The 15,865-nt window shown below is 51.2% G+C and overlaps 1 protein-coding gene across 1 annotated transcript; it reads right to left on the bottom strand.

Annotated features, from left to right (window-relative positions):
* Positions 1-261: 261 nt before the first annotated feature.
* TGFB3 (transforming growth factor beta 3) lies at positions 262-14,900 on the bottom strand. Its single transcript, XM_054400139.1, has 7 exons — positions 14,534-14,900; positions 8,932-9,095; positions 7,470-7,599; positions 5,113-5,220; positions 4,141-4,312; positions 3,423-3,576; positions 262-952 (listed from the first exon to the last, which is right to left on the bottom strand). The coding sequence occupies exons 1-7, from the start codon at positions 14,883-14,885 to the stop codon at positions 794-796; spliced, it is 1,239 nt and encodes a 412-aa protein (XP_054256114.1). The 5' UTR covers positions 14,886-14,900; the 3' UTR covers positions 262-793.
* Between the last annotated feature and the right edge of the window lie 965 nt (positions 14,901-15,865).

Genomic DNA, 15,865 nt, shown 5'->3' with positions numbered 1-15,865 from the left:
TCAGGTGCCCACAGATATTACCCCTGCCCTGACCCAGAAACCAGCTCTCAAACTCCAGGAAGGGAAAGGAGTGAATGGTGGCATCAGTCCCCCTGAAAATGGACTCAGCACCCTCTTTCTTTGTGTTTGCCCACCCTTGGCAGGTTGGCTGTGAACCATGCAGTTTGCATTTAAAAATCAACAGAACTTACAGATTTGGCAGACATAGTCTCAGTTGCAGGCCTCCTGGATCACATCTCAGAAGAACAAAAGTGTAAGTGTATCTCTGAGCATTTCTTCTCTCAGCAGCTTCCCTTCTTGGTGCATTTTCTTTCTCTAAAGAAACCTTCAGGGTTCCCTCTTACAGGGGAATCCTTTAATTCTTCAGGCCAGTGGCGAGGGCTGAGGTCCTAAGATAGGTAAAGCTAGAATAGAAAACATCTCCCCATTTCTATTCCCCCTTTGACCTGCTCTTTCTCATTCTCTCACTCTCCCAGATCAATAATCCAACATTCGAATACACAGCAGTTCCTCCACTCTGTCCTTCTCTTCCGCACCAACTGTCCAGGCAGTTTGGAGAGTGTGGCCTTTGTGTAACCGAAGTAACTCCCAGAACGAACGTGACACTGCCAACAAGACCAAGAAATGTTCCAGAAGAGATCCCCAAGGGCTGTCAGACCCTAAGCCACAGGGTTTGGCGCTCGGCCCTCACCATACGTAGTCTCTGACCCCCGGTTGCTTTTGTGTTAGCCTGGGAGCAGGAGAGTGGGTGCTGACAGTTTCTCTCTTGGCTTTGGGCGGGTCAAGGTGCCTTTCAGCTACACTTGCAGGATTTCACCACCATGTTGGAGAGCTGCTCCACTTTGGGGGTCCTCCCAACATAGTACAAGATAGTGAGTGGCTCCAGGTCCTGGGGGACGCAGCAGGGTGAAGCCGATGCCTCAGGGTTCAGCGTGTTGTATAAGCCCAGCACCTGGAGAAACAAAGTGGATGGGGTGGGACAGTCAGGAATACATTGAAGTTGGTTGAGGGCAGGAAGGGACTGTAAAACCAACAGGTTTCTAGGTGTTTGAGTTATGCTCATCAGAAAGCATTGCCCTGAGGTTAGTAATACTCCCTTGCTGCTTTCTGATTGTGGCCTGCTTCTAAAGGGTCTCACCCACTCTGGCCTGACTCTTAAGACTTTTTAAAAGATTGTGTTAGCCTTGCTCTGTGGCTGATGTCTGAGTCGTGAAAGCATGCCAGTAGTTGTCTCCTTTCAGCTCTAGTTTGGCATGGTGGATAGTGTCACAATTTTTGTGTTTTACCAAGGCTGGATGTAAACAACTTTGGGCCATGCTGTCTTGGGTTCCATTGAAGAAACCAGATGAAAGAACCTAAGTGCTGCTTATTTCAACCAGCATCTCTAGATAGCACCGGATGGATGCCAATCCTCTGGAGTATCCGCAATTCCCTCCTAGCTTTGAAGTGTCTGATGCTTTCTCTCTCCACTCCATCCTCCAAGTCATTACACTACAATGCTGCAGCCAGGAGTGTCCTGTGGGACCTGTGGGATGCCTCCTCCCAGCTGGCCCCAGCCCACAGATGACTGTACACTCCAGTCATGTAACTGCTACAGAACAGTTGCCATATGTCTTGCCAGAGGTGGCCACTTCTCATCAGTAAGCAACCTCTTGAGTTGTGGGGCCAAAACATGATCTCACCTGCACTCCTGTGGGTCTCACTAGTGCTTATCTGGTATGAATTATAGGGTCTGAAACGTCTTTTAAGTACTTCACAATCTGTGGGGATGAGAGGTGCTAAGGAAACATCCTGTTCCATCACCCAGATCCATGAAATCACAGTAGTTTTGGTATACTGAGCAAAGTACTGCTGGCTGTACCACAGGGGCACCATGTGCTCTGGGACCATTCTACTTAGGCACAATAGGTCAAGCAGACTGGTAGAAAAATCTTTTCACCATGTTTTTTTCCTCGGTGATGCTGGCAAGCTGACAGCAGCTATATTGTTCTAAAAGTTTCTTGGATCGCTCAGTTGACCTTAACGCTTGATCATTTCCTTTCTTGCTCAAGAAAAGAACATTAGGAACAATTCTATTATCTCCTTTCTCTTACACTGATGCAGTCCAGTTACCTACTAGAGAGCTTCTCAGGACAACCAGATGGTAAAGCTATATGCCCATTACCCTTGCAAAGCTGTTCACTCCTTTGCTTTGTCTTGTGCTTAATGCCCAGCATCTGTTCACTCCTTCACTCCCATAGATTGTTCCCACTTAGTCCTTGAGCTTCAGTGAGCCTTGCTGCTATGCAGACTCTCAAGCTGCCAAGAAAACGTTAGCATCTTTTCTGCAGTATCATCCTTAGTTATCTATTCTTCAGCCAAATCTGCTTTTTCCAGTAACTTTTTGAGTGAAACCTGAAGCTAAGCTGCTGCTGCATTGTCTGGATTGCCACCATTTCTATTCTGTGGAGAGAAGCACAGGAATTTCCTCTGGCTTTTTTTGCTTCAGCGATGAACTGCCTGCTCTTTAGTCAGCCTTGTCCCCTTGGTCATGCCTGTGCTTTTCTACTGCTTTTACCTTCTTCCACTCTAGCCAGACTCAGGTGGTATTCTGCTCTAAGATTGCCCAGTGTCTTCATGGAGGTTATGTATGAATTACCTAAAGACATTTGCTTTCTGCCAGTTTTTACTCATGAATCTTGCTGCCTAGTAGGTTCCTCCCTGCCATAGGTCAAGTAGGATTTATACAGCTGGAAAGGAAGGCTGTACAGAAAGGAGAGCTTACTGCATTTCAGGCATTGGAATGTGCTGCCCAGGGAAGTGGTTGAGTCACCAACCCTGGATGTGTTTAAAGGTGGTTTGGATGTGGTGCTTGGGGATATGGTTTAGGGGTGAACTTTGTAGAGTAGAGTTATCGGTTGGACTTGGTGATCCTGAGGGTCTTTTCCAGCCTGAGTGTTTCTGTGATTCTGCATGGCTGCGTTCCCTTCTGGACGTAGATTGCCCTTCACGTTCAGGCTACAGCTACCCCTGTGTTAGCAGATAGCAGCTTTTTGCTGTGGCACAACTGTTTTGCATGACAACCTGGCACAGAGCATAGAAAAGTCCTGTGTCCAGTGCAAACTGCAGGACAAATGTAGGTAATTACCAGAGCCGACATTTCCTACAAACAATTCAGTTAATAAGTAGTACCCTAAACCCATCTGCCTTGCTGTTTCAGATCCTCCACCTCCCCATTTGGCTGAAAGCATGGACTCAGTTTATACTGACTCCAAAGGATGCATTTTCCCTGCTGAACCACCTAAATTCTTCTATGCTTCCCTTGGACAGTTGTTTACAAGTATTGATCTGAATTGCTTTAGGTAGAGGCCAGATCCAATCAGACTTAGGGAGGACTGCAGGGTGAGAGCCACAAGCCCTGACAGGACAATACACTGAAGTACCGTGCTGTGAGTGGTGTCTGCACTGCGGAGGTATGGGCAGGGACCCGAGCAGAAGTTGGCAAAGTAGCCCTTAGGCTCATGGACCCATTTCCAGCCAAGGTCCTGTCGGAAGTCGATGTACAGAGGACGCACGCAGCAGTTCTCTTCCAGGTTCCTGAAACACAGCATTGAAACACAGTGAATCTACAGAGGGGCCTCATATACAACTGTGTGACACAGCTCCCTGAGCAAAAAGAGCAGCAGTGCCCAGTGGGAGGTCGTGTTTGCCTGTGCCAAGGGCACAGAAGTGTAGCACAGGTGAGCAGTAGTGTGCGGGGCAGCAGCCTAGCATTGTTTGTGCCTGCCTGCAGGCAGCTCAACCACTGGCCCACGGAAGCAGCACCCTGCTTGCCCACCACAGCACCTAGCTGCTGTCTGGCACCTGGAGCTAGCAGAGGGATGTTGTGGGTCCCTGCCCAGGCTGTGCTCCAGGAAGCCACTTTCAAGTCTCCCTCTGGCCAGCAGCTCAGCCAAAAGCACATAGTGACTCTGCTGAGCTAGTCAGCATCCTCTTCTTGGACACTACAAGGAGCAGCTGGCTGAGCTGTGCTCCTCATGCGGCTCCTGTGGCGCCATAGTGACCCACAAGGGGGTTCTCTTAAGGGGCTCTGCTGTTCCCAGTGGCATGGAGTTTTGCCAGGCATGGGATCTGGTCACCCCAGGCAGGATTCTCACTTACCGAAAACAGTAGTTGGTATCCAGGGCCCGTTTCTTTCTCTGGCCTCCCAGCGCTGGACTCTCCAGCCGATGTGGGGGTAACATCATCAGGATGAGGTGGGGATTATGCAAGTCTTTCTGCTTCTTCAGGCGCCCCAAGTCCCCACGGCCATAGTCATCCTCACTGTCAATGCCTTCAGAGAAACACAGGATCCGTGAAGTAGAAATCATTGTGGAAGTGGAGGATGCAACAATATTTTTCAGGGTATTTAACACTCTCTTGCCTGCCCTTGAACCAGAGTTAGAGGGATTCAGGCACCAATCCACTTACTCTGGGACTTTCTTCCTCACCAGGACCTCTTTACTCCTGGTGAATCTGACTGCTGCAGGACTGAAATAGAGGCTTACTGGCCACCTGTTTTACCATTTGCAAACTGCTGGTGGGGCCATTAATCCATCCCATTTAATCCTGGCCTCAGTCCCAGGACAGGCAGGAAGATGAATGGTTTAAAAAAGATGTCAGATCATTGGCACTCTGCAGAACAGCCTCAGAAATGGAGCCTGTGGGGGCCAGTGGCTGCAGCCCAGGGCTTCAAGCCAGGAGGTTCCTAGTTCTTAAGCCAGCCAAGCCACTGACTCTCTGGGCCACCTCACACAGGATGCCTGACTTCCTTGTGTTTCAGTAACCCTAACTGGAAAGCAGAGCCTCCATGGAAATCTGAGAAGGCATCAAGCTGAACTTCCCAGAGAGACACTGAAATACAAAATTATTCCTTTCTGCAGATTCTCATGCAAACCCACCCAGCCTACTTCTAACCTATGTACAGAGTGCTCATAGCCACATAATCAACGTGCAAACCCAGATGAGGACGCTTGAAGACAAATATTATGCAATGTAAAATTCTCAATCATGCAAAGCAAGACCTTGGGTTTTATTTATATTCTCCATGCTGTCTCTTCCCCAACAACCTCCCCTAGCCCAGCTCTTTCTCACCTTTGAATTTGATCTCCAAGACCTCGTGCAAATTCTCCAAGATGTCACCATTTGGCTGAAAAGTATGGCAAGGACAGTGTATGCTAATTTCCAGGCCAAGGTTGGACTCTGCAAAGAAGATGACTTTATGAGAAACAGCTGGGACAGCTCCTGGTGCAGGTAAGTTTCACTGAGGAAATGCACTGTGGTCATTCCTAGGCTGTGTCAGGGATGCTATCAGTGTTGAGGAACAGAAGCTGCCTTGGAAAGGAAAATGGGAAAAGCAGAATCTTGCAGTTTCACCTGTGTCAAAACCCTTGCTTTTCATAAAGGGAGCTTCCAGGGTAGGTAAGAAGAGTGCTTCTGGTTGTGGGTTTTTTTTTTTCTTTTAGGCTATTTAGCATCCAGAAAAATTTGTAAGAATCAAGGAGCTCCACTGGACAACAGGTATTTTGAAAAGCTGGCTTGCAGTGTCTGTACTAAATCAGTTTTGCTATCCTCAGTACCTGTCTGCTCTCTGGCTTCTGGTTAGTGTCTGAAGGAGAGATCTGAAAATGAGAGAGTTGGATATGGACAAGTAATTTCACTGGAAGCATTCTTCTCAGCAGCTGCAACCTTCTGTTTTGTTGAACTGCTAGCAGTCTAATTCACACAGACTTTCCAGAGGCAAGTCTATTTTCATAATAACTTCCTGGAGCAGTCATGCTGTGTGGGCCTGACTAAGGGAACATAAGACTCTTATGCAAGCTCCTTTGTGTCATGAATTGAAACAGCTGGCTCCCCAAGGCATTGACAAGGTGCCTAGCACCTTTATTCCTAAACACTATATGCTCTGTGATCTCTTGTCAGCTAGTGTGCCTGCCCAGAGCTTGCTGCACTTTCAGCCCTGAACTCCAGCCACCAGCACACAGACTCCTTGAAAAAGGAGTAGCATTGAAGCTCACACCTTACCCCTCCAGAGAGCAGCTACTTGCCAGTACCTGCATTCCGGTTTTCAGTGGCACCTAACTTCTATCTGTGAGGCCAATCCAGCTGTGAGTCATGGTGCCTATGCCCTAGCTGTGAATGGGGTCAGTGTTCTTGCTGGGAGCTGCCCCACAACTATCTGTTGGGCTGCCCGGTGGTGGCAGAGGTATGCTCTCTGCAGTGCTCAAGCCTCCATCTGTCTAGGTGTGTCAGCCTCTGGTATTTCCTCACCTTTATACCTGCCAAGCTGTAAACAGCTAAATAAGCCAGGATCCTTGCTGGGTTTTTTTTCCCCCCTGCTAGATTTCCTCTTAGTCCACATGAAAATTAAACCAGAGCAATCCTCATTTTCCATGCATTATTATAGTTTAATATAGATTATAGTTTAAACAAGCAGAGGAATCCCCTCCTGTCTTAGAATCAAAGAACAAGAAGAAGTCCCAGTATCTCTCAGTGAAAACAATTTCCTCCTCCAGAGGATGAATCCTCGTTCTGACTCAGCCCACAGAGCTACACAGTGGGGACTCCAGGATGGAGAAAGCAATCTAGCAAATATCACACTCTGAAGTAGCTCTCTGGGAGAAGGCTTCTTCTCAGACTGGAAGAAGCTGTCATCTATGTAAGCCAAGCTCCTGGAAAAAAAAAGGGGAGCAGATTGATGCTCCAGTTGACATTGATCCACATTTCTGTCTGGCAGAAGGGGACCTGTGGGTTCTAATCGACAAGCAACTGAATATAGGCAAGCAGTGTGCCCAGGTGGCCAAGAAAGCCAAGGGCATCCTGGCTTGTATCAGAAATGCTGTGTCCAGCAGGAGTAGGGAGGTGATTGTCTCCTTGTACTCAGCTCTGGTGAGGCCACACCTTGAGTATTGTGTCCAGTTTTGAGCACCTCAATACAGGAGCAATGTGGAGATGCTGGAGCAAGTGCAGAGGAGGGCAACGAAGCTGGGGAAGGACCTGGAGAATAAATCTCACGAGGAGCAACTGAGGGAGCTGGGGCTGTTCAGTTTGGAAAAGAGGAGGCTGAGGCAAGACCTCATTGCTCTCTACAACTACCTGAAAGGCTGTTGTAAGGAGCCTGGTGCTGGTCTCTTCTCACAGGTAATTAGTGATAGAACAAGAAGGAATGGCCTAAAGCTATGACTGGGTAGGTTTAGACTGGACACTAGGAAAAATTTTTCACAGCAAGAGTGGTCAGCCATCGGAATGTGCTGCCCAGGGAGGTGGTTGAGTCACCAACCCTGGATGTGTTTAGAGGTGGTTTGGCTGTGGTGCCTGGGGATATGGTTTAGTGGTGAACCTTGTAGAGCAGGGTTAATGGTTAGATTTGGTGATCCTGAGGGTCTTTTCCAACCTGAACGTTTCTGTGATTCTGGGGATGCCTTGACACCTGGCCCAGCTGAGAGCCCTACCTCTGTGCAGCAGCCACTCCCGCACGGTGTCGGTGACATCGAAGGACAGCCACTCCGGGGAGCCCCGCGTCTGCACGTTCCTGCCGCTCAGGTACCGCTGCTTCGCTATGTGCTCGTCCGGACGCAGGATCTGTGGCAGAAGGAGTGGTACAGACAATCAGCCACTGCCCTGCAGAGGGAAGGGGTAGCCTTGGGTCTTTTTTTCAGTTCCACAGCTGGCTGGTTGGTTCCAACTAGTAAGACACCAGAAATATCCTAGGGCACAGGTGAGTGTCACAGGTTTCACAACCAACCTGAACTCCAGACACAATGCTTATTTCTCTGCCCAAAGCAGCCCACCTCTCTCGGTTCATCTTTGTTGTGGGACATGTAGCCAGAGGCAGAGGCACACAGCAATTGAGGTGTTTTCATTTCTGTGGGATGTGGGTCTGAATTTCAGAGTAGAACCAGCAGTGGACAATAGAGCATCTTGCCATGGACCCCTTGCCCAGCAAGCCTACTGAGTCACACATCGTGGCATTTTCATATGTCCTACATTCTTCAATTTCTATCAAAATGTACCAGGGCTGATTGTTCTCCCCCTGCTCTGACATCTCTTCCCACTTTCAGACCAACAGCTGCAGCCTGTGCAAGGCATTCCTTCCTGCAGGACCCCAGGTTCACTCCAGCACTGAACCTGTGGAGAAGCTCTGGGATCACCTCCTTGTCCATTGCATCATCTGATGAAGAATTGCTCTGACCTTTAAAACTGACTTCCAGGAAATTTTCAAAAGCTAGCAGCCACAAGGCAATTCTAGCTGCAGTCTTACTGGAAACTGGATGGACACCAGCCTGTAGGAATGTGCCACCTGAATGCTGAATTGTACCATTAGCTGCATGGTCCAGCCCAGCATAAGACCACTTCCAAATCTGAACCAGACCTTATTTTGCCAGGGTAGTCCATGGGTCCAAACCAAACTCCAGATAAGTATCTGGATTAATGGTGCCATGAATTGTGACCCTGAGGAGATGCTACTGAAGGGAACATTGAAAGCAAGCATTATTTTTCCTGTAAATCAGTGACAAGACAGAGAGTTCCACCCATTGGATTGGTACCAACTGTACTGCAACAGTCAACGAAACAAAACTGCCAAGGGACCTAGGCACACAGATGTGATAGAAGAGTCAAGGCTCCTCCACTGGGGAGAGGCTCCCATTCCAACCCCCTTCTCAAGTGCAACAAATACCTGAGGTGGGCACCATGCTGGCCCACCAAAGGTGCCCAGGGAAGCCAGCCAGTGTGTGTGGGGAAAGGACAGCACTACACCACAGGAGGAAAGAAAGGTGACTTTATCACTGCACGTGCTGAAAGATGCTTGGGGTACAGCAGTGAATTTCTTGTCTCTCTTCTGTGACCCTGCAACCATTAAGGAGCCAAGCTATTCTGGGCTCAGGCACAAGGCAAGGTGAGAAGAATACTCACCTGGAAGAGCTCAATGCGCTGCTCAGTGCGTTTGGAGCTCGGGTTGGGCACACGTAGCACCCGAAACTCAGCCCGGAACAAGTTGGTGCTGTTCTTCTCTGCTGAGGACACATTAAAGCGGAACACGTTGGAGGTGACACCTTTTGGACAAATGCCCAACTCATCTAGGAGAAAGAAAGTGGAAAGACTGAGAACCACAGGCCATAGAGATAGAATTTCAAATAAATAAATTGAGAAAGAGCTTTCCAGCAGAGGTCTGTCATTCAAACATACTGCTGCCCACAAATGGCTATCTAGCTAAAGATAACATAGAATGGATTCACTCGAATCAACGATCAGCTGCAGCAGTGTTTTTAAATATTATCTCTTCTAACTCTGCTCAGCAAATATGGCTAATGCTCAGTCTGCTGCACCCAAAATGACAACCCCAGCCAAAGTGATGGGGCAACCTCATTTGCACCTAGTGGGGCCCATTCTCAATACTGACTCTGCTCATGCTGGAGACATGAACCCACAGAGGTGATCCCATTGCCACTGAATCTTATTTTTACAAACCTCGATGTTCCCTCCTAGAATGAAAGCCAGCCAAGTGTCCACAAAGCATGAGGAGCAGAAGACTTTTTGGGGCAGTGACTATTCAATGTGTGCTGCAAGAATTGGGTTTTAAGATCAGTGCTAATGCATGACCTGGAGAAGGAATTCATGAATAGTACTAGACAGTACTGATTGATAGTCTTCAGTGCCAGAGTAATAGTGCCGAGAGGCCTGTGGAGATCAGACACACGGGCAGGAAATAACACAGCAATTCTCTGCCTTGATGCATGCCTGTTTAACACAAAAATCCATTTCACAGATGTCCAGAAGAGTGTAGGTAAAAACTACGAGGTCCAAAACAGAGTCCTCGAGAGAAAATAAGCCTCTTTTCACTGCAACCATTTTGATCCCACAGAAAAGTCTTTGTCATTGCTGTTGTTCCTCTCCTGTTGACCTCTGTTAGCTTTCAAGGTTCTAGCATCCTTAAAGCTTCCTACAGATAAGGCACAGCAGCTTCTGCTCTACACTCACATGCAGGTTTGTTTGCAGCCCTACAGAGCCTCTCATGACCTCTAACTTGTCCAACACAACATGAGGCTCTCATGCCAGCTGCTACTCGTTTTTAAACAAACAAAAAAGAGAAACAAAGAAAAACTACTGTGTCTTTCAAATCACAGTTCCATCCCATGACAAATAGGCTAGAAGCCCTAGTTGAAGCAACCTTCAAGTCAGATTCCTGGAACTGGACCCTCTCTTCACACCACCACCATTACCTCCCCAGGGAAGAGGTCCAGCTTCTGAAGATGGACTAGTGTGAAACAGTGCCAGTGCCAGAGGTTCACCTCTCGTGCCAAATTCTGTGTTGAGCAACACTGATGCATGAAGATGAAAGTCTTCCTCTTGTGCTACACTTAGATTCAGCAAGCAGGAGCCTGCCCATTTACAGGATGTGTTCTTAGGGTGCTGAAGTTTTACCCAAGCCAAGGACCAGATGCCCATGCTGGACTGCAATTGGACAGGGTTTTGTGATTTGTACTACTGAATGGAAGAGCTTTCCCATACAGTAGTCTCCGGCTGCTATTAAGAGATGGGTATTTGGTAGTCCCAGAAGAGCAGACCCCATTGCAACCATGAGCTGGTATGCTCAGCCTAACAACCCTGCAACATAAAAAGTACACCAAGCCATCCCATAATACCCACTGTGGGGACTTCACCACTGTGACCAGTTCTAGCTTTTATGCTACAGAAAAGCACAGCAAAATCCCCAAGCTCTCATCTCATGAAAATGCCCAAAGCATCTTCTTAGCTGAAGTCCAACAGTGGTAACTGTTCTGTGTCCTAGGCCCCGGCAGATACTGATTTAATATCTTCTTAAGCTGTTTTGGACTCCTAGCCCTATTAATAGTGCTGTTAACAGCCTACTCTTCCATTTCAGACCTGACTGCCTGTCCACAAGGGGTGTCCCAGTAATCATCAGAAATGCTTTTCTAGATCAGACCACTGGTCAGTCTTGCCCAGTCTCACTTTATCTGACAAACTACTTAGAGACTGCCACTCTGATCCTACAGCACAGTTTATTCCTTATCACTTCCTTAAGATTTTTGTCTGTTAGGCAGCCATGACGGTAAGAGATTATTGGATCTACTGTAGTTTGCCTGCTGCCTTCACATTGCCTTCTACCTACTTACTTCACCAGTGCAGGTGTCTTGGGAGACCTTCCTAGTAGAAACAGCAATAGCTATCTTCCCTTCCCTAAGAAGTTTCATGTTGCCTTTGTACCCTAGGAACAAGCCCTCTGTGATGGGGAGACAGAGCTGAGTTCTGTGTTTCACTCTGAACACAGTGAGGTCGGAGCCTGCTTTTCGCAACAGGGTGTCCAGGATACAGGTTTCACTCCCAGGAAGTTGACTGTGTTGGGACGGAGTCATTTTTTGCAGAAGGTCACAGGCACAGGAAACGAGGTGATTTTTCAGGGAATTTGGTCCACTTCCAGCTCAGGTGTGTGAATCACACTGGAATCTGGTCAAGTCTACCTACCCGCATGGAACAAAGCCTGGAGGCAACATTCTTGCAAGCTCTTCCAGTCTACAATGCTCAGTGGCTGCAACCAAGCCTGGAGACAGGGAATCTGTGACACCCTGTGCACCCATGCCAGGCTGTGTCTGACACAACAGGATGGATCTTCACAATGGCACCCTGCTGCCACTGTGGAGCCCAGGGCAGCCTCGAGCTGTGAGACTAGCAGCCTCTCAGCATGGGCAATGTGGTAACAGCAAGCAGATTCTTTGGGGAGCTTCCCTCTTCCTACTACTGCTCTCACCAAGGTGCAGGTTCTCCACATGCTGCCGATCCACGTAGCTGCTGTTTCTCTCAAGCCTCAGGAAGGCTGATGGCTGCAAGGTTAGGGTTTAATGTCAAAGGAGGACAGGCTGTCTGAGCAGGTACTGCCTCACTCCCTGTTATAGTACTGGTACTTCAAAATGTTTCCTGACACAGCTGCTTAACTTTGGAGGATGTATTGATCCTTCTGGAACTCTGCAGGTTTGGAGGGAAGAGATGCTTGAGCCCAGCAACCCATGGCCTTGCCTCTCAAGCTGTCTTGGAAAATGGCACCCATTTTTCCTCAGGAAGGCAAGCAAAGCCATTTGTGGGCCTGGTCCAAAAGCTGTCTGAGCTTGAATCTAACCAAGTCAGGGCCTAAGGAGGTTTGAATCTTCATGAGTTTTAGAAGATCCGTTCTTAAAATTCAGGCAATTTACCTGAGAAGCACAGCAGAAAGATCATTCTGAGAGTCACTAAACAGCTCAGAGTAGAGATGGGGAACCTGGTCCTGAATATCTTTCCTTCCTAGAAGGATGTGGCTCTCTTCCCTAATATTTTTGCTTCTCAGCTCTTCTCACTTTTGGCCTTAAGTCTTTCAGAAGGATGAGTTCTCTGAGCCAACGAACTACTTGACTAGTAGTTTGGAGCTAAACCAGTTTGTGAGCATGTGAGTGTGTGTGAACACACATTTCAGTGTCACATTTGAGTCTTTATCATCCACACAGTTCCCTCAAAGGAGCAGTCCTTCCCTTCCCCCCCAGAGGAGACTGACTTTGGCTCAAAGCATGCTCTGAGATCACCACCTGGCACAGTGACAGAGTCATGGGAAAGTTGAACAACAGCCACTTCTGAAGACACAGGGCCAAATTCAGCCATGGTGTAAGCAATGAAACTCCCCAGGTTTCAAATGAAGCACATCTCTTGATACCAGGGCCTGTCTGGAGCTAGCCTCTCCCAGTGTGACCCAGTTTCAAAGTTCTGTCTTTCTGTAGGTGGTGGCACCTACAGTGCCCACTCCCAGGAATTCAATCTGAGCACTATGTGGTCTTTTGAACCTGCTGCTCAGCACCTTGCCCCAGTGCCCCACAGGGACATGGAACTGGTTCATTGATTTCCATAGGAATTTTCTTCAGCCCATAGTCCCTCCTCATTGCTTCTTATGCACCATGGCTCCACTCCTCCTTCCCCTGTACTTTATTCAAATCTAGTACTCCAACTTTCTTTCCCACTGTTACCCTTTCCCAGTTTCCTTCCCCAAAACAAACTGGTTCATAGTTTGGGTGTACTATTTTGTACACACAGTTGGTTTCCCTTGTATACTTCTAGAATATCATGAACAACACTTGAGCAGGTCACAAATGTTGAAATTTGGGTAAGCTGGCTACACTCTGTGCACTTTCTGTTCCACAAGCCTTGGTGTTTCCTGAGCTAAGAGCTAATCATATAACCATATGGAGTGCAGTCTGCTAGAGATTAAGTGAAATTTGTTGCATTACCACATTGTAGCTCTTATTCCAACTCATCATATGTCAAGATTAACATAAACCTGGCAGAGTAACTGCATTCTGAGGCTGCCTGCACCAAGTCACAGCTCCTCCCCAGATCTGCTGACGTTCAAATCGTGCCCCCAAGACTGCACTACATCACAGGAGGACACCCTGGATCTTGGTATGACTGCGTGCCCACCAATATCTTCCAGTTAGTCCTAAGGAATTGTAAGCACAGACTGAAAGGATTGCTTGCCTACATGTGCTCAGCATCTGCAATTCACAATCTGCTTGGGGTTCATGTCTGCTCAGTCTCTGTCTTTGCATCTGTATCTGCTCAGCTTTTGCACCTGAATGTGTTTAGCACATCTGGGCTGGCTCATCATCTTGTTCTGCACCTGCTCAACATCTGTGATGTTTCCTTAGTGCTTATGTTCCCTTAGGAGTCCCCTCTGCATCCCTGTCTGCTTTGCACCTGCTCAGCATCCCTGTTACCTTCCACTAACTCTCTGAAGACTCACACAGTATAACACCCTCAGCACTGTCCTCCAGGCAGCAGTCTCTTCAGCAAGTGCATCTCCACCTTCCCCACAGCCAGTGCGGGTGCTGCACAGACCAAACAGGTTGCTTCAATCTCTGCGGCAGGCGCTGGAGCTTCAGCAGGGAGGAGTCCCTCTACCTGCTCGTCACCCGAACACGAGACCTGCGCCTACTCCTAGCACATTGCGCTGCATTCACCCCGACACTCCCGCTGCCTCCTCTCCTGCAGCCTTCCCACCTCACGCCTTCTCTCTCCTCCCGCTTCCCCTCAGCTGTCAGGGCTCTGGGCACGAACTTGGCTCGCTGCTCACGGCTAGGACCCGGGCTGATGCCGCTTCTGGTCCAGCCACCGCCCCGCGGCCGCTCCAGAGCCCACCGTCTCCACCTGCGGCGGGGCCGCTCGCCGTCAAGCCCCGAGCCCTCGTGTCGCTGCTTCGAGCGCTCACCGCCCCGCGCCTCCCCCTGCACCGGTCCCGGCGATCATCCCCGCCATCGCTCGGCTCCGCTCCCGGGCGTGCGGGCAGACGGAGACGAGATCCCGCCGCCGCGACCCCCTCCCATCTCCGTGCTCCCACCCTGCCGAGACAGTAGCCCCTGCCGCGGGGCACGGAGCCCCGCGGCCCCAGCCGGCCGCCCCTCCTCCTCCGCGCTCGGGGTGCCGGGCAGCCTGCCCCGCGGGCGCGGCACCCTGGCCGGCACGGTGGGAGCCCGGCACTTACTGTGCTCGGGGAGGCCCTGGATCATGTCAAATTTATGGATCTCTTTGGCATAGTATTCGGACTCGGTGTTGTCCTGAGAGCAGCTCTCCTCCTTTTCCTCCTCCATCTCTTCCAGCAGCTCCCGGGTACTGTTATAGAGGGCCAGGATCTGGTAGGGCACATGGGCTGGCCCCACGGTCTCCGGGGGGCTGGTGAGCCGCAGCTTGCTCAGGATCTGCCCCCGGATGGCTTCTACTCTCTTTTTCTTGATGTGGTCCAGGTCCAAGGTGGTGCAGGAGGACAGGGAAAGGCTCACGGTGGCGAAGCTCAGCAGGGAGAGCAGCACCAGAGCCCTTTGCACGTACATCTTCATGTGCGAGGGGGCGGCGGTGGGGGCCCCCAGAAGAGACCCCCGGGCGGCGGCGAGCGGGCGCGACGGACCGGGCGGTGTGCTGGCGGCAGCCTCCCCAGATCCCGCAGGCTCAGGCTTGGCGAGGAGGTGCATGAACTCACTGCGCCGTGCGCGACTCAGGACTTCCAGGAAGAGCTGGCAGCGCTCCGCAAGGAGAAGCGGCAGGCGCCGTGCCTCGCCGCGCCGGGCTCCTTCCCCATGCGCCGCCCCGCGTCCCGCGGAGCCGGGGGCGCCCCGCTGCGCCGCGCCGCCGCACGTGTCAGCGCCCCGCGCCGCCCCGCCGCCGCGGGGGGAGCTCGCCTCCCGTCTCTCTCGCTGCACCATTCATGCCCTCGCCGGGCCCCGCACCCTACATCGCCCGGTAATCGGCCCTCGGGAGTGCGGCACCACGGCGCTGCCCGCCCAGCCGGGAGCAGCGCTGCCGGGCCACCAGCTGCCCTCGCGGGTTCCGCTGGCCGCCGTGCCCCAACCGCGCACCGCACCGGCACTGCAGGCGCCGCCCCTCCCGCGCACACTGCCTCTCCCTCAGCCTCGCCGCTGAAATTTTATACCTCCCTCCCATGACGTCCCCGGGACGGGGCTCGGGCAGGGGAGGGAGCTCCAAGCCCGGCCTTCGCGCGCAGCACCGCGCTAATGGCTTCAGCAGCGACCGCCGCTCGCCCGCCCCCGCCTCCCGCGCCCGGCCCCGCCGCTGCCTCCCGCGCGCCTGGCGTCGCCAAGCCCCTCGTGCCCCGAGGCCGGGCCTCTTCTGCCCGGGGCCGGGCCCAGGGCCCGGCCCGGGCACCTCCGCGGCGGGGTGGCCCCGCGCATTCTCCGACGTGGCCGCGGCACCGCTGCGGTGGCGGCGCGCGGGCGCCCCCTGCTGACGCTGTCCGGGCAGCGCCGGGCGCGGGACGGCGGCGGCTGGGCCCTTCGCGGTGGTCCGCGGCGCGCTGGCAGGC

The sequence above is a fragment of the Indicator indicator genome, chromosome 4 (assembly GCF_027791375.1).
Source record: "Indicator indicator isolate 239-I01 chromosome 4, UM_Iind_1.1, whole genome shotgun sequence".
In the NCBI taxonomy this organism is placed as follows: domain Eukaryota; kingdom Metazoa; phylum Chordata; class Aves; order Piciformes; family Indicatoridae; genus Indicator; species Indicator indicator.
Note: the sequence above shows the minus strand (reverse complement) of the source record. Positions and strands in the feature narration are given on the sequence as shown.